Below are 18443 nucleotides of genomic sequence, written 5' to 3'. Positions count from 1 at the left end.
TCTCTCTCCCTCTCTTTCTCGCCTAACTCTCTCTCTCTCCTTCCTCTCTTTCCCTCTTTCTCCCTCTTTCTTTCTCTCCTACCCCTCTCTCTCTCTCTCTCTCTCTCTCTCTCTCTCTCTCTCTCTCTCTCTCTCTCTCTCTCTCTCTCTCTCTCTCTCTCTCTGCCCAGTGTATTTCCCAGTCACAATGAGGGGGAGCAGATGGGGAGGAGGTGGTCTCATCATCTGGTAAAGACCCCATCAAACTCTGATGGGGTCTCTTTTTTTATTTTTTTTACCAGAGAATAGAGATCTTTCCCAAATTCACACAGGTTTCTCAGTAGCAATGGATGGTGTAAGATAAGATAAGTCTTTATTCATCCCCAGGGGGGCAATTGAAAAGCAGGCTTCATCTATTCATCATTACAGAAACCCATCTTATTAGGTCGCCATGGAATCAATTAATTCAGAGTATTGTTGCCCTTTTGTTTACAAATGTGTTATTCAAAACAAACAGTTTAATGTGTGCATTCTAAACACCACACTATCAGTACTAACATACAACATGCAGAGAAGTAGGCTAAGGACCCGCAGTAAATCTTGCAATTGAGATCAATTTAAATCAATTTCTATAATTCATTGCCCAGGTAAAGAACAATTAGTCACCTTGCATGTTATATTTCATGTTTACTTGTTACTATTTTAAAGCAACAGAGCTGTGCTTTGAATAATAACAAGATAAACAAATAGGCCATGTTCTGTAGCCTATTTATGTGGGTCTACAAATGATCCTGTTCAAACTTGGACAGAGGATGGCTCCAGAGTTGGCACATTTCTCTTCCTACAGCTTTATGTGAGAACGCCACCTCCTGGCCAAATATATTCGGCCTGTAGCTGGCTTGATATGAAACTGTCTGAGCTACAACTGGCTCCACGTTGACCTTTTCTGTACCGGTTCAGTTCAGTGCAGTATCAATCTTCCGCCGTAGTCTGAAGAGGTAGCCCGTAGCACTTGCCGTAGCACTTGCCGTAGCACTTGCCCTAGCCTTGATGACCTTGCAGGCTTATACAAAGGCTAAAATGCATAGACAGATACCAGGTCCTTTTGTAGATACCCAGGTCCTGGCAATGTACAGATTATCGATTTTTCGATATTATACTGTTTAGGCTGATGATAGGTTATTGGTTTACCTATGATTCTAGATTACTATTTCTATGGATTTGATGTATTACCTCGTGTTTTCTTTGCTTACTGTAAATCACTCTGGATTAAGAGTGTCTGCTAAATGCCTAAATTGTAAATTGTACCCACATGATCAGCCCAAAGCCTGTCCTTATCACGTCATAACCGGTTTGAACTTTCAACAGAACGGATGAATCCAGAGAGGATGGGAGGAGGAAAGAAGGAAAGGCAACAAGATAAGGGAAGCAGAGTGACCTAAGCATCTGCCACAATCCTATTTGCCAGCAGATGCTGCGTGTTGATTGTGGATCCTGTTAAGTTCACACAGGAAATATCAGATCCGTCTGTCAACCCAGCGGTAAACAAGTTGAGAAGCTACAGCTAACAGTCTGTCAATCCTATCACTGATGTTTTTTTATGTGCAAGGGAGAGGCTTGGCCGTCTTAAACGTATTGTTTTTTTCATCCCCATTTGTTGCCAGTTGTTCGCGTACTCACTGCCTTCACATCGTGGCACATATTATCGGCCTGCCTCATATTACTGCTCCATCGTGATATTGTGGTTTCGGGGGAAAGTCTTTCACCCTGAGCTTTTTTAAAGGCCTGTATATCTAAGGATAATCCAAGACGCTTGGTTCTCCTCCCAATGTGGCAAAGAAAGGAAATTTGAAGGAGAAAAAAAATAGCGTAGTGTGGATGATGATAAGTATTTCTGATGTGGCGTCCAGATTTACTGTGCAGATTGCGTTGCTCCGAGATAAAAGCAATATTAGCAGTGTCAGCTAAAATTTTCCGGAAGCATATTTCAGCACGGGGGTGTGTGTGTGTGTGTGTGTGTAGCGGCAAGCCGTTCGGACACATCTCAGCAAAGATAAAAGATACAATGGGGAGATATACGTCTTCCTATGGTCCTTTGTGAGTTTGTCGTTTTGGCTTGCAGTTGTCGCGTTACTGTACAAGAGGACGAGAAGAATCAATGTGGACACAAAAAAAGATGACATTAAATCTGTTTCCTGCTACTGTTTTATTTGAATTTGTTCAGTACTGGAGTTTCATGGACCAAATAATGGAACAACACTGTGTTACAGATTCTCTCTTTGGGTACAACCGACTAACAACAAACGTTAAAATTATTCCTCTATAAAATGGACTAAAAGTACATACATACAGTCTTTCTCTATGACAGGCACCCAGCACTACCACACACCTGCACGCACACACACGTGCACAGAAACACACACACAGAAACACACACACACACACACACACACACACACACACACACACACACTGACACACACACACACACACACACACACACACACACACACACACACACACACACACACACACACACACACACACACACACACGCACACGCACACTCGCACTCGCACACACGCACACACACACACACACACACGCGCGCACACACACACACGCACGCACACAAGCACGCACACACAAAGTTACAGCATACACACATTCACCCTCAGACTATCAATCGCATAAACTCACAATATACACACACACCCATTCACAATAGAATACATTCTCAGGAGAAAAAAAGAGTCAATTATACATTTTAGAGCATTTCATATCGATTTCTTTTTCTCATTACACATCCTACCTCAAACAGGAAGTAGGCCGTACCTTATCAACACCTCTATCTGTGTGACAGCCATTAGGAGTGACCTGGGACCACCCTTTACATGGGCCAAGGGTCTACACAGTCAAATCCTCAGTGTTCATTGGCAGTGGTGGAAAAAGTACTTTTTGTTTTTACTTTTGTAAAAAGTATCAATACTGCAATGTAGAAATACAAAGTAAAAGTCTGATAATCTTTTAATGTACTTGAGTAAAAGTACAAAAGTATTGGCATCAAAATATACTTAAAGTACCAAAAGTAAAAGTACTCATTATGCAGAATGTCCCGGTTCACAAGGTATATGTATAAAATGTATTCAAATCTTTAGCTCACAACGCGTTGTGATGTGACGCGTTGTGAGCTTGTAGATCGTCTATTTTCAAATAGCCAAAGTTTAAATAGGGCTGAAGTGGTTAATGTATGTTTTGTGATAATAATTCAAATCTACAACGTAACTAGTAACTAAAGTTTTCAAATCATTGTAGTGGAGTAAAAGTACAATATTTGCCTCTGAGATGTAGAGGAGTAGAAGTAAAAGTATTGAAAATTGGAAATGCTCAAGTAAAGTAAAAGTACCTCAAAATTGTACTTAAGTGCAGGACTTGAGTAAATGTAATTAGTTACTTTCCACCACCGTTCATTTTGTCCATTCAAACCCTGAGAGTATACAGAAGTACGCAAAACGGATCCTTACGGGTCCATTTGGTTACATTTGTATATCTTAAGAGAATGAACTCTGGGGATTTTACTCACACAGCACTGGCCTCATCGACACTGAGGACTTGAGTTGGACCAGTGGGTCCCCGATTCCGTTTGTCACTCAAAAACAATAGACTTTGATACCCTTTAGGGTAGAAGTGACACCTTAGACACTCATCGTCCTTGTGCCCAGCACAAAGAATAAATTCCCCCCCTCGAATGCTGTTATAGGAGTGAATTTAGCTTATAATGAGGGTGTCAAATTAGTTTCAAATCTTGAACACCGAATGGGTGATTGGGGGGGGCGGGGTGGGGTGGGGGGTCATAAGAAACAATGCAATTCAATATATATATTTTTTTCTTTGATAGCAATCTGTTGAGGGATGTCCGCTTTCTTTTTCCAACAACACAAAACACAGATAAAGTTTACTGGCTTACAGTTGAAGCTGCAAGTGCTATGTACATAATAGACACTGGGATATAAGTCAACCTTTCGCGCACACAAGCCTCTTATCTCCCCCCGTGTCCCTGCCACTACATTCACCTCCACGCCACGACACTCCAATCACACTATACATCTTTAACTACAGTCGCATTGTGCAGATATAGCGTCTGTCTTCAATACGCGGCCTATTAGGATATCTCAGACATTATTAGTTATCAATGTGAATGATATAGAGAAACGTTTAGTTGAGTTATTACAGAAAAGCATAGTGTGTGTGTGTGTATGTGTGTGTATCATACATACATACATACAGTACATACACATGCACACGCCATGCTTTCAAATTCAATGGACAGAGATTGGGTCTAGGTGGATGCAGCCTTATTGGTTGTTGTTTTACCGTTTATAAACCGTTGTCTCTGGGAGAATGCGCCTAGCTAGTGCCATCATACAAGAAGCGTTAATGGAGATGCCTCTTCTCTCTGGCAGCTATACAGAATGCTGAGATGTTGAGGTGGTGTTTGGACAATAACGACCACATTCACGGCTTCCCACTCTCCCCAAGTATGAAGAAGAGCAAACCGGCAGCCGTTTTGTCACTAGCGGTGTGGTAGTGGTGGTGAGTTTGAACGATCGCACGTATTACGTGTAATCGTTTATGATTCCCAGCTCTCTGTGCGCATTTGTTTTTAGTGGGGCGGAGTCATACAAACGCGTGAGTTTTCACACAACTCCAGCTTAAGGATGCTGATGATGTAATGCTTAATTTATAGTCCGTAAGCACGACAGTGTCACGCGTCGAACGTAGCCGATCTAGAAGCTCAGAACACGTCGAGTTGTGAGCTTGTAGATCAGCTATTTTTGGCTATAAATCAGGCATATCTGAGACCAGTTGCTTGGTGTGTGTGTGTGTATGAGGGTCAGAGCTAAGATAAAGGAGATGTGGAACAACCGAAAGCCTCAGGAGTGGGAATGAGACGATCGCAGTGTTTCTCCTGCTCCTCTCTACATGATACATTTCTAAAGAACACAAAACAAAAGGACACAAAACAAAACAAAAACAAAAAAGTAACTTAGATCTTTTTTTTCCTCTACAGTTTAAAATATAAAATTCAAGTGCAATTAAAGTTCCAAATATTAGTTACATCACATACATTTCTCTCTATAGTAACAATCTGTTACTTGCAGGTAGTTTTATCACGGCTTGTTATATATGTTAATAATAATAGACCTTTTGATTCGTCTGACGTAAATCGTTCCCTGTGCTCCTATGGATAAAGTATCCATTGAGGTGGAATGGACTGGGGTTTTCTAACACAACACCTTAGAATGGTTTTCCATGTTTGAATATGTTTTAAGTGCACCAGTTGTTGTTTTTTTCAATCCCATCGTGTGCACACCAGGGAAGGGGGAGGGGGCATTAAAGAAGTAGTTGACGCCCCCCCAAAAAATCATATTTTCTATCAATTACAGATTGAGATTTTTTTGTTTTCGTCGCATACCAAAGCCAATAATTTGATGACTCAAAGAGTAGGACTCAGTCCTACTGAGTCCCGTACTGACCGATGACCCGGTCACCAAAATTATTGGCTCAGGAATTCAACAACAAATAAGCATAATATTTTTTGGGGTGAACTACTCCTTTAAGTGATTCAAAAACAGAGATACGTCCATGTACGTGTGGATGGATACATGTTCAGAACATCACATACATGGCATGTGGTGTATATGTCCGCACAAGCACACTGTGCATACATACTTAACACTCGCACACACACCACCGCCTCGCGCTGTCTGTGAGTTACGTATTCATAAAACATCCATGATATGGGCGTCCGCAAGTGTCTAACATATAAATATTACAAAAAAGTAAAAACAACAAACACGCAACACAAACAAAGCATAACAAAAATAAAGCGGAGGGGTAGACGGTTTGGGGGTTTCTTTTTTCTGCAGAATGGACAATCATTTTGGGGCTGATAATGGCTGGGGGGGGTGTGGTGGTTATAGGATGATGCATAAGGGGTCAAATAATGAGCTGTAGACAGGGATATTAACCACTTAAACCATATATACTTAGTTGACCGGAGTCCCCCAGGGGTCTACACAAGGCCCCCCTCCTTTTTCCCCCTCTTCACCAAAAATAGCCCGTTCTTAACAAGCTTGTAGACGGGGCTATTTGTGGTGCGTAGAGGGGGAAGAAGAGTACAAAGCGGACCCCTGGTCAACTACGTATTAGTTCACTAAAGCATAGAGGGTTCGAGAGATTAAAACGGTGCGGAAGAGGAGAGTCCGGGGCTTTATTTGTACGGCCGTAGGAAGCGGGTGACTTTGGAGCGTAGCAGCTTGATGAAGGAGCGCGGGAACATCTCTTTGGACTCCTGCGGCGAGTACCTGAAGTAGTTCTGGGGGTGGGCCAGCACGTCAAACAAGGCTTTGATCAGCTTCTTGTCCTGCAACACAGAGAGGGACACAATTGATTAGGCCTGTCACACTTATTACATTATCGTTTAATTATTTGAGATAATCACAATTGTTTTTGCCTAAATCGTCATAATCGTTTCCATGTTGAGAAAGGTTTGTACATTTTGAAACATTTTCAGAACTAGTGGAAATAGCAGATCTGCAAGCTCACAACACGTCGCGATGCGACGCGTTGTGAGCTTATAGATCGGCTATTTCCAGTATTTTGTAACATAATATGAGTATGTTGTATTTTGGCCATTTAACATAATTTATTTTGATTATTGGTATCGGGTCATTGTCATTGTCATTTCATTGCGTATTTAAGTTTTTGTCATATCTGCCCCTGTGCAACTTTGGTTTACAAGATTAAACACAATTAATTGCAATTATTTGTATGACAATTAATCAAAGTCAAATTTCAAAATTGTGACAGCCTTAATTTTGATCTTGTTGAATTCGTCTCAAATTGGTACTTTCCTTACCCATACTACTTTCCCTGTCCCACCTGCACGGGAGACTATATTTGCACCAAGGCCTAGTGTAAGCTTGCTATTACTGCTACACTTGTTTTACAGTATGAAGTTTTTTGAATTTTATTTTTTTCTAGTACAATACAGTAGACTGACAGGAAATGGGGAGAGAGAGATGGGGAGTGACACGCAGCAACGTTCGGTATTCGAACCAGCGACACGCTGTGAGACGGCTACGCCAGCTGTCCGGGCCTTTTTTTACAGTATATAGGGTTCATACACTGGTAGTTATCCTGCAATTTCGTGTCCCTTGTTATAGCTGAACAGGGAGAGAAATAATGCTAAACTTAATTTTCAGAACAATTCCTCGCCAAGGTGGAGGAAACAGCAGTACAGCGAGCACATTAACAGTAACTGTGTCTGTGCTAGAATATCAGTCACATCCCTCGGTAGAGAAGAGGTAAGAAGACGAGCTCCTTTTGTCACTCTTGAGAGAGACATGGAAAAATTAAAGAAGGCAAAGGACAGGGTGTTCCGTTCTGCCCTTTGAAAAGCCTTTTCAAAGGACAATCATACTGTACCTTGAGTATCTCCTGATGGTTCTCCGACGCGTATAGTCTGCCGTCTCGTACGATGTCCTCTATCAGCTGCTGGTAGTCCTCTGTAACACACAATGATTTCAAGTCAAATTAATCCCAGGACGGCAGAAGAGCAGGGCACAGCATATGATGTGTGTGAGCTACAAACGGTACAAGTATATGCACCAAAGTTGTGCTTTGGTTTGTTCTTTGCGTTTCATATATGAATGAAAATGCTACTACTGTGGATGCCCCTCATAGAACAATAATCTGGTAGAACAAAAACAGAATAATAAAGAAAACATTTCATAAAGGCAGTGGATATTTAGTCGCAGGACAGCATTGAGAAATGCTATTACTGTAAGTCACTGTCTACCCTCCCTCCCTAACCCTAACCCCGAACCTCACTAGTCTAAACTCATGCCTAAACCTAACCATACTAACCGTGCCTAACCTGAACCAGTTGCAAGCTATAACTATGCGATAGGCTCTATGCACAGCAGCCATATTGGAAGGAAATTGGGCCTCTTCATTACTTCCTTCACAGGTGTTACCAATGATACTAACGAAGGCTATGTTCCATTTCGTGTAGCACAGAGTGGTTCTGAAACTTTTTAATTTCAAGGACCCCCATAACTCTGAGAGTGTACAAAAGGAACCAAATGGACCCGTAAGGGTGGGTCCATTTGGTTGTACACACACACACACTCTTGGTTGTACACACACTCTCAGAATTACACACCCATATGAGGCCATTTGGAACCCCCTCAAGGAACCATGAGGATCCCTGGACCACACTTTGAGACCCACTGGTGTTTCCAGTGAGCCAACATGCACAACATCAGCACCCTGACTCTGTTTGACCAGAATGGAACAGAGCCTTAACGACACTATACTTTGTCAAGCTGTGAACAACTCTAAAGTTGACTCTGACCATCATAGGTGACGTAGGGAACTTGGAATCCTTTCCCGCTGTTTCCCTCGTTGGACTTGAACTGGATCCAGAGCTTCCGAGAGCGAGAGGTGAAGGCGATTGGCCTCTCGTATGTCTGGCACGTCTCATAGGTGGTGATGGAGGTGGGCAGAGCTAGAGGAAGAGGAAGCGGAAGAGGAAGAGGAAGAGGAAGAGGAAGAGGAAGAGGAAGAGGAAGAGGAAGAGGAAGAGGAAGAGGAAGAAGAAGAAGAAGAAGAAGAAGAAGAAGAAATAGAGCAGAGCAGAGGTTTTGATATTATGCTGAAAAATGAAGGTCACTTTACTTTATAAATTGATTAAATATCGTTTCATGACAGAGTAAATTCATTACCGCTCTTCCTCATGACCAGCACGTCTCCACACTCATCCTCGATGGGGAGGAAGATCTCTGGCACGACGATGAGGATGCGTCTCTTGTGTGGAGGGTTAATGGTCCAGATACAGTCCACGTTGGACGGGTAGTCTCCAGGGTAGTTAGGTGACTCAATGTAGCCTGTATAATCCCCCAGCTCGCCTCCACACATCTGGTCTAAGACAGAGGGAGAAATGAGCGGTGAATACCGAGGTGCAGTGATGTTTTAACCACTGAATCCCATTAAGACCTGAGTCTGATTCTACTAAATGCCTTCTAAACCAATTCGTTCTCAAACATTTCATGTCAAGGACCCCCATAATGATATGTATGGCCGCGGGCCCCCATCTGAAAATGTTTTGTGCCAGGGACCCCCAGACGAGAAGATTTCAGTTAAAAAAAATCTAGCTTGTAGATCTGCTATTTTTCTAAAATCTTAATTTAAACTCAAATCTTTGCTTCTGGGGGTCCCTGGAACAAAATATTTTGAAATGGGGGGGTGGGTCCGCGGACAAATACATATCATTTTGAGGGTCCTTGACATGAAAAAAGTTTGAGAACCACTTATATTATAGCAACATAATAAAAGATTCAGAAGACATTTGTAGAATCCCTAGAAGCAAAGATTTTTCACGATTTAAAAATAAATAAATAGCAGATCTACAAGCTCGTAGCTTGTAGATCTGCTATTCTTGGATAGCCAAAGTATAAAATAATGGTTTAAGTGGTTACACAGATGCGTTCCCGGTTTCAATGGGTTAAGACCAAACTCATGAACGTGTAGGGCAGAGAGAAACGTCAACGCTCGCTGCGGGTGATTTCTCACGCGTTCATGCTTCAAGCGAAATATTTGCGGCCTCATACTTTTGCAGTGGGAGACGTTGGTGGCACCGTCGAAGTCAGTGGTGGTGTTGCCTGGACAGGTGATGCAGTAGTTCTGACCAAACTCAGACTGGTAGGTCCCAGCCGGGCAGCGGATACAGCGGTGGGTACTGGAGTTGTAGTGGTGACCGGGAGCACAGTGGACTGAGGACAAACACACACAGATTATTCATTTATCATTGTCTTTTAACCTTTTATTTAACCAGGATAGTCACCACTGAGATGAAAACATCTATTTTTTTGAGGGAGACCTGCCCAAGACAGGCAATAATTTAACAAGACGGCACACAGTTATTTGAAAACTTTAGTTACTAGTTACTTTGTAGATTTTTATTATTATTACGAAACCAAATTGCGTTGCTTTGCGACGTGTTCAAAAACCTTGACGCGTTGTGAGCTTGTAGATCTGCTATTTCACGCTTGTAGATCTGCTATCACACGCACACACACACCACACACACACACACACACACACACACACACACACACACACACACACACACACACACACACACACACACACACACACACACACACATACCTTTTGCCTCACAGTCCCTGAAGGAGATTGAGCCTTCAAACTTGGTCATGAGTCCTCCTCCACAGGGGAAACACAGGACGCGTCCAGGTTCTGGCTGGAAGAGGCCCAGTGGACAGGGCTGACATGGACGAAACCCATCAGAAGAGGAATGACCTGCTGGACACTGACCTGAGGGTGGGATGGGAGGAAAAAAAAGCATTTTTTTATTGTTTGCTTACAAATGGGGGGATTGTTTTTCATCCCCCCCATTTGTATTTGTGTCTGCTTTTATTGACTTTGAGAACACATGTATTAAAGCAAAAATAAAACACACATCTCCTAATGTGCTATTTGTGAAACAGTGTGAAAGGACCCCCACACACACTAGCGCTGATTCCTAAACAATTAACACGATATGTAAAATGATGATGTTTTAGTAATATGTTTCCTGCTCTTCTACATACTGCCAGCCAGGTGAAGAAGGCTTTAACCTTTACTTTTATACAAAAGTATGAAATATCCAAGACTATTAAGATTTGATGGAAAATGCTTCGGAACATATTGCTAGTTTGAAGATGCTTAAAATAATAACCGAAAACAGCCGATCTACAAGCTCTCAATGCGTCGCAGACGCATTGGGAGCTGAAAATAGCAGATCTACAAGCTCACAGTTGTGAGTTGTAGATCGGCTATTTTTAGCATGCAAAGTGTAAAATTACGACACCATCAAGGCCCACCAACATACATTTTAGTCGACTAAATCAACTGTAGATTTAGTCGACTAAAATCTTATGTCTTATATTTAGTGAACTAAAGCTAGATCTAAAAGTAAAACATTTCTGATGACAAAAAAAATACTACATTTTATTCAAATCAAAATGTGCTGTCAAAATCAACACTGCTGTGGCGACAAGCATGTTGACCACTGCACTGTCAGCAGGTAACATAATTGTTTTATAGAGACGCATCAGGGAGGGGGGTATATGAGGACTATTGTTCTCTGTAGAGCACTGTATGATAGTCCGCTTGACTGTATGAACAAATCTGACTTCATGAGTTAGTATTCCTTCCCTTTATGCCAGATGTAGTAAATGTCTCCCATATCTCTGCTCTCCAGTGGTGGAAAAAGTACTCAAATGTTACAAGTAAAAGTCCGGAATTCAAAATTTACTTGAGTAAAAGTACAAAGGTATTGGTATCCAAATGTGCTTAAAGGGGTAGTTCACCCCCAAAATAACTTTTTTTCTATGTATTCCTCACCACCTGGAGCCTTGAATTCATAGATATTTTTTTGTTTTTGTCACATTCCTAAGCCAATAATTTGATTATAATAAATTTGTCCCCATTGATTCCGGTAGGAGACACAAATGCATTTGTGTCTCCTACCGGAATCAATGGGGCTAAATTTATTATAATCAAATAATAAAGGAAGGAATGCGACAAAAACAAAAAAATATCCATGAATTCAAGGCTCCATGGGGTGAGTAATCCATAGAAAAAAAGTTATTTTGGGGGTGAACTACCCCTTTAAAGTACCAAAAGTAAAAGTACTCAAATGTTTGAAAATAGCCTAGGTATAAAATAGGGCTAAAGTGGTTAATGTATGTTTTATAATGTAATAATGTATATCTGAAAAGTAACTAGTAACTAAAGTTTTCAAATAATTGTAGTGGAGTAAAAGTACAATGTTTGCCTCTGAGATGTAGTGGAGTAGAAGTAAAAGTATAGACAATTGGAAATACTCCAGTAAAGTAAAAGTACCAAAAAATTTGACTTAAAGTACAGTACTTGAATTAATGTACTTAGTAACTTTACACCACTGCATAAACCGCAGAAAATATCACTGGTCTTTGGCGCTCCCTTGTGGACGTACTGTGTAGCTGAAAAAAAGAAAACCTGCACTTCATCATTTCTTTTTAGGGCCACAAGGTGGCGGCAACCCACCGTGTTCCCATCACACAGCATCCATATTGGAAAGAAATAGGGCCTCTTCTTACTTCCTTAACAGGTGTTACCAATAATACTAATTAAGGCTCTGTTCCATTCTGAGTCAAGGTGGTGATGTTGTGCATGTTGGCTCACTGGAAACACCAGTGGGTCTCAAAGTGTGGTCCAGGGATCCTCATGGTTCCCTGAGGGGGTTCCAAATGGCCTCTTGCAGGTGTGTAACTCTGAGAGTGTACAAATGTAACCAAATGGACCCGTAAGGGTCCATTTGGTTACATTTGTACACTCTCAGAGTTATGGGGGTCCTTGAAATTAAAAAGTTTGAGAACCACTGTGCTACACAAAATGGAACAGAGCCTTCATTAGTATCATTGGTAACACCTGTGAAGGCGTCATTGGTAACTCCAATATGGCTGCTGTGCATAGAGCCAAATGCACACTGCTTTTACCTCCGCACTGAGACACATTCTTGGCTCCGGCGATGCCCCCTCCGTCCGTGCTGGGACAGGGCTCACAGGACAGCTGTCCCATCGTGTCCTGGTAGGTTCCCGGAGGACACTGGATGCACTGCTCGTGGTCCCCGCTGTAGAACGTTCCTACACCACAACTCACTATGGAAGTAGAGAGAGAGAGAGAGAGAGAGGGGGTCATCCCTATGTTCCCCGGGTTCTATGTTCAGAGACACTTTGACACGTACACTGGGAGAGCCGGGGATCGAACCGGTGGTCTTACGATTCCCAGAACGGCCTCTCTACCCACTCAGCTCCAGCCACCCAATTTCTGTACATCTATTTTGAATGAACGTCCACAGAGAGACAGCGAGAGAGATGCCTCTGTCTAGCACCAAATGAGACACCAACCATAACCCCAGGGGTCTTTCAGGCAACAAGGACCCCTAGTTGAGAGAGAGATGAACCCCCACTATTAGTCAGGGGATATTAGCAGAATATTTTCCAATCTTGGAATAAATTCCTTACCAAAAAAAATCTTCGCCAATGTGTTTGTAAAGGTGTCTAGTAACACATCTCACAAAGACTGAAATGCAGTCCCCCTAGGAGAATTTTTGACAGCTCCTTAAAGTTGGGGTACCCACCATAACCTTGGTTAAAAAAAAATCTAAAATAAAAATCTAAATTTAATTCTGTTTTAAGTAGCATGTGAGGGGTCAAACTAGGGTGTTTTTATGATTCTGAATCCATTGCAAGCATTTGTTTTGCACCAAAACCACTCCTTGGGCTAAAAACGACCATAGCCATCCTTTTCCAGGTATACTTTTTGTGTAAAAAGCCCATTGAGATTGGGCCGTTTTTAGCCCAAGGAGTGGTTTTGGTGCAAAACAAATGCTTGCAATGGATTCAGAATCATAAAAACACCCTAGTTTGACACCTCACATGCTACTTAAAACAGAATTAAATTTAGATTTTTTTTTAACCAAGGTTATGGTGGGTACCCCAACTTTAAGGAGCTGTCAAAAATTCTCCTAGGGGGACTGCATTTCAGTCTTTGTGAGATGTGTTACTAGACACCTTTACAAACACATTGGTGAAGATTTTTTTGGTAAGGAATTTATTCCAAGATTTTTTTAATATCCCCTGACTATATTGTATGATTGTGTTGCAGATTAAACTTTTTCATACACTGTATATAGACTATCATCAGTGTTGTTGTGTAAATTAATGTTTTTTTGTTTGTTTGTTTATTTCAGACATTTAACTACTTAAACCCTCAACACTTTGTAAACTTAGCCTTTGGCCCTGTAGTTGGTTCGCTCCTGTTTTCCCTCTACACCAAAGCTCTTTGCCGAAAATAGCCGATCTACAGTACAAGCTCACAAGACACAAGGCGTTGTGAGCTTGTAGATCTGCTTGTAGATTTGCTTTTTCCGTCTGATGTTCCCCTCAGAATAGGGATGCTATAGTGTTGAAGTTGTTAATGTAAAAAACAAAACAAAAAAAGTTCCTATCGCACAAAGATTTGGCGGCCCCACTGTAGTAACTCTGAGGACCCCCTAGGTAGGGGTCCCGGACCCTGTGTTGAAGACTCCTGCTCTATGGTTCATAGTGATGGTGTGTGTGTGTGTGTGCGTGTGTGTGTGTGTCTGTGTGCGTGTGCGTGTGCGTGTGTGTGTGCGTGTGCACGTGTGCGCGTGCGCGCGTGCGCATGTGCGCGTGCGTGCGTGCGTGTGTGTGTGTGCGCGTGTGTGTGCGCGTGTGCGTGTGTGCGTGAGTGTGTGTGCTCGTGTGTGTGTGTGCGTGTGTGCGTGTGAACTCACCACATTTCCCGTCTCGTAGCACGTGTCCGGTGCTGCAGGCCTCGGTGCCCTCCAGCACGCGGGCCGGCTTCTGGGCCACCTCGTACTCCGTCCCGGAGAACTGGATGTAGAACTGCTGCTTGTTGATGGACTTCCTGAGAGTTCGCATGGCGCTCTGCAGCCTCTGCTTGGTCCTCTCCCGCACGCACTCCACGTTGCAGGCGTCTGCAGCGGTGGGAAAATTACAAAATGTTTTTTTTTAACTTAAGTAAAAGTATCAATATTGCAAAGTAGAAATACTACATGTAAAAGTCCGGTAATAAAAATGTACTTGAGTGAAAGTACAAAAGTATTGGCATCAAAATGTACCTAAGGAACCAAAAATAAAGTACTCATGATGCAGAATGTCCCGTTTCACAAGGTATCATTATGTAACAAATATATAAAAAGCTTTTAAAAATAGCAGATTTACATGCTTACGCGTAAGAGTATATATGTCACAGTACGTTTGGAGAACCAGTACGATTGAAGACAGAGCGCTCGTTTTTAGGCACGGGGCTCCTTCGGGGCGAGGCGGGGCTTTTCGAGACAGGGTTTATTAGCGAGGCTGGCGAGGAGGAGAAGGAGGACGCGGCGCTGCGAGGCGGGGGTTTATTACGCGAGGCTCGCGAGGAAGAGGAGCCTCCTCCTCCTCCTCCTCCTCCTCCTCGCGTAATAAACCGTCCTCTCCTTCTCTCCTTCTCCTCCTCCTCCTCCAAGGAGAAGGAGAACGCGGAGATGCGGGGCTTTGATGCGCCGACTCGGACCTGTCTTTTGTTGTTCCCCCCCACATAGCAACCAGGAAGCTACGCTAGGGGAACCATAATATCTATGAGGGGAACGCTGAACACGCGTTCACACGCACACGCTTGTCCATGACGGAGGCGCGCCGGCTCAATAGAGCTTGAGGCCGAGGAAGCGCGCCCTCGCGCCTCCAGGCGCGAGTGCCCGCGCTGACCGGCCGATGCTCTATTAGTCGACTCAGCGCCGTTTGAGTTGTAAACCGATAGGGACAGAATAGTTCTTTTCATGGATCACTTTGTGTGTGTGTGTGTGTGTGTGTGTGTGTGTGTGTGTGTGTGTGTGTGTGTGTGTGTGTGTGTGTGTGTGTGTGTGTGTGTGTCAGGGAGAAAGTAAAACAAAAGCCAGAACACAATAAAAGTATCTAAACAGTCCTGCTTTCAATAAACCAAAAAAAGCATGAGCGCGTGCGCGCGCGTGTGTGTGTGTGTGTGTGTGTGTGTGTGTGTGTGTGTGTGTGTGTGTGTGTGTGTGTGTGTGTGTGTGTGTGTGTGTGTGTGTGTGACTGTGTGGCCATATATGTTTGTGCACAAGCCTGGCTTGTGGCTCCCTCTAGTGCTGGGTGGGTGGTAAAAACGAGCGCGCTTTCTTCAATCGTACTGGTTCTCCAATCATACTGTAACATATATATCGCTGTAGTTGTCAATGTATGTTTTGTAATATTAATCAAGAAAGTAACTAGTAACTTGTAGGTATTGAAAATTGGAAACCCTCCAGTAAAGTGAAAATTCCTCAAAAGTGTACTTAGATAGGGACAAGACACACACACACACACGCACACGCACACGCACACACACACGCACACGCACGCAAACACACGCACGCAAACACACGCACGCACGCACACACTGACCCGAGGCCTCCTCTTCCTTCATCTCCATCTCGAACTCGGCGGTGATGTGTGAGACCTCCTTGGACGGGGACTTGCGTCCTCGCCGGCGCTTCTTGGACGAGTCACACTTCAGATTGACAAAGGTCACCTGGCAGTCGTCTGTACAAGGGAACTGGCCACCTTCCAGATGAAGAGAGGAGGTGACAGGGAGATGGAAGGAGGAAGGGAGCAGAGAAACAAAGGGTGCGGCAGAGGAGGAGGAGGAGGAGGAGATGAAAGAGACAGAAGAAGGAGAAGGAGAGGAACGAGACAGGGGGCAGAATGATTAGAAAATTGAATTGCACACACACACACACACACACACACGTGCAGTAAGTGCAGTGGTTCTCAAACTTTTTCATGTCAAGGTCCACCCAAAATGATATGTATTTTGGCCGCGGACCCCCATGTATCACGATATTAGGCCCACGATAACAATATATATCACGATATCTGAAAATGCCGATATATTGCGATATCACGATATATTGCATGAAAATTCACCAACAATATACAAGTAAGACGCGCGAACGCTGGAAGCGAACGCAGCTCGAAAATTGTGTGTGTGTGTGTGTGTGTGTGTGTGTGTGTGTGTGTGTGTGTGTGGCAGGCTGTGTCTAAATTCCTGCACTCTGGCGCCCTCTACTAGGTAGTGCATGAACACAGACACACCGACACACACACACACACACACACACACTCACAAGCCGAGCAGAGTTTCATAGTAGGCTCCACTTGGGCGGAGGCGCGGCTTCGCCGCGCCTCCTTCCGCGTTCGCAATCACGATAGTCCTTGTATTCAATTCATAAACACATAAAATAGCACCAAACAGTTCAAAATCATCATTACACAAATACAGAGTAGGAAAAACAACGTATCACAAACATTTAAAAAATAATTTAAATAATAAAAAAATATATCGATATTTTTCGGGAGGATATCGATTATTTATCGCGGGAGAAAGTATCGCGATATATCGATATATCGATATATCGATATATCGTCCCACCCCTAATTCAAAGGTTTGCACACATTTTAAAGATTTTTCAAAAATAGCAGATATACAAGCTCATAGCGCGGCACTCGGTGCCGCGCTATGAGCTTGTAGATCTGCTATTTTGGAATAGCCAAAGAATAAAAGGTTAAAGTGGTTCAAACTATTGGGACGCTATAATAACACATTTTGCTCTGGACCCCCTGGAACGCCCCCAAGGACCCCTGAGGGTCCCCGGACCCCACTTTGAGAACCAATGCAGTAGTGGACATATACTTAATGTACTTTGATAGCGCTCATGGGACAATTTGACAGGAATTAAATGGGGGAGAAACTAAATCACTAAATCGTTGAGGTTACGGATATAATTCTTCATAAGGTATTCTCTGAATGGCAACTTATAACTTGACAGCAAACATATATACTTTTACGTGTGTATTTGCTGTCTTTGTATTTGTTTGTTCTATTTTATTTGTTTTATTTCCAATGCGTTAAAGATGATATTGGTACTTTTTCTGTCTTTCCTGCGTATTCTTTCTTTCTCTTTGTAAGTTGCAAGTTGCCATGTGACCAATGGTGGACAGTAACTAAGTACATTTACTCAAGTACTGTAGGCTACTTAAGTAATTTTTGGGCGGTGAAACCGCCCCTATAAGTGAGATTTGGAAAAATGTACATTTTCCTGCGCTGTGATCTGGGCCCAGGAAATTTGTACAATTATCCTGCGCTGTGATTGGCCAATCACAGTCTATTCAGGACTGTGATTGGCCAGTGTCACATGACACATGTGCATAGCCCTATATAATAAACCATAACTTGAAAAAAACCAAAAATTTGTTTTTTTCAAGTTATGGTTTCGTCCATCATAAAGAGTGTTTCAATAAATGTATTTATCTTTTGTACATGATTGGTTGACTCCATTCAGTATTGTGAATAGCTAGCAAGACACCGCCCACTTCACACAGGGTGTGATTTTTTTAGGTACTTTTGAACTGGAGTGTTTCCAATTTTCAATACTATATCTCAGAGTCAAATATTGTACCTTTACTCCACTACAATTATTTGAAAACTTTAGTTACTATAGTTACTTTGTAGATTTTGATTACAAAACATATATTAACCTCTTCAGCCCTATATACTGTATACTTTGGGAATTTGAAAGTAGCCGTTGTGAGCTTGTAGATCTGCTGTTTTCAAAATATTTTTATACAATTTATACATTTGAAAACGTTTGAAGTGGGACATTCTGCACCACGGGATACTTAGTATATTTTGAGGCGAATACTTTTGTACTTTTACTCAAGTAAATTTTTTTGAATACCAGACTTTCACTCGTAACAGAGTAT

At 42.6% G+C, this 18443-nt stretch overlaps 1 protein-coding gene across 4 annotated transcripts in view; it reads right to left on the bottom strand.

Moving 5' to 3' along the window:
• Positions 1 to 2166: 2166 nt before the first annotated feature.
• The window catches only part of scube1 (signal peptide, CUB domain, EGF-like 1), a 137558-nt gene continuing 121281 nt past the window's right edge, over positions 2167 to 18443 (bottom strand). For 2 of the 4 annotated variants that reach the window (XM_080421494.1, XM_080421496.1), the window contains 9 exons: positions 16086 to 16244; positions 14414 to 14617; positions 12591 to 12752; positions 10216 to 10383; positions 9657 to 9818; positions 8772 to 8969; positions 8402 to 8554; positions 7471 to 7550; positions 2167 to 6406 (listed from right to left, as the gene is read on the bottom strand). In XM_080421494.1, coding sequence (XP_080277620.1) covers positions 6254 to 6406; positions 7471 to 7550; positions 8402 to 8554; positions 8772 to 8969; positions 9657 to 9818; positions 10216 to 10383; positions 12591 to 12752; positions 14414 to 14617; positions 16086 to 16244 — 1439 coding nt within the window. In that variant the 3' untranslated portion in view covers positions 2167 to 6253. The remainder of the gene's footprint in view (positions 6407 to 7470; positions 7551 to 8401; positions 8555 to 8771; positions 8970 to 9656; positions 9819 to 10215; positions 10384 to 12590; positions 12753 to 14413; positions 14618 to 16085; positions 16245 to 18443) is intronic. The other 2 variants (XM_080421495.1, XM_080421497.1) reach the window with 1 other exon arrangement.

The sequence above is a fragment of the Gymnoscopelus braueri genome (genome assembly GCF_963280865.1).
Source record: "Gymnoscopelus braueri genome assembly, chromosome: 23".
Lineage (NCBI taxonomy): Eukaryota > Metazoa > Chordata > Actinopteri > Myctophiformes > Myctophidae > Gymnoscopelus > Gymnoscopelus braueri.
Note: the sequence above shows the minus strand (reverse complement) of the source record. Positions and strands in the feature narration are given on the sequence as shown.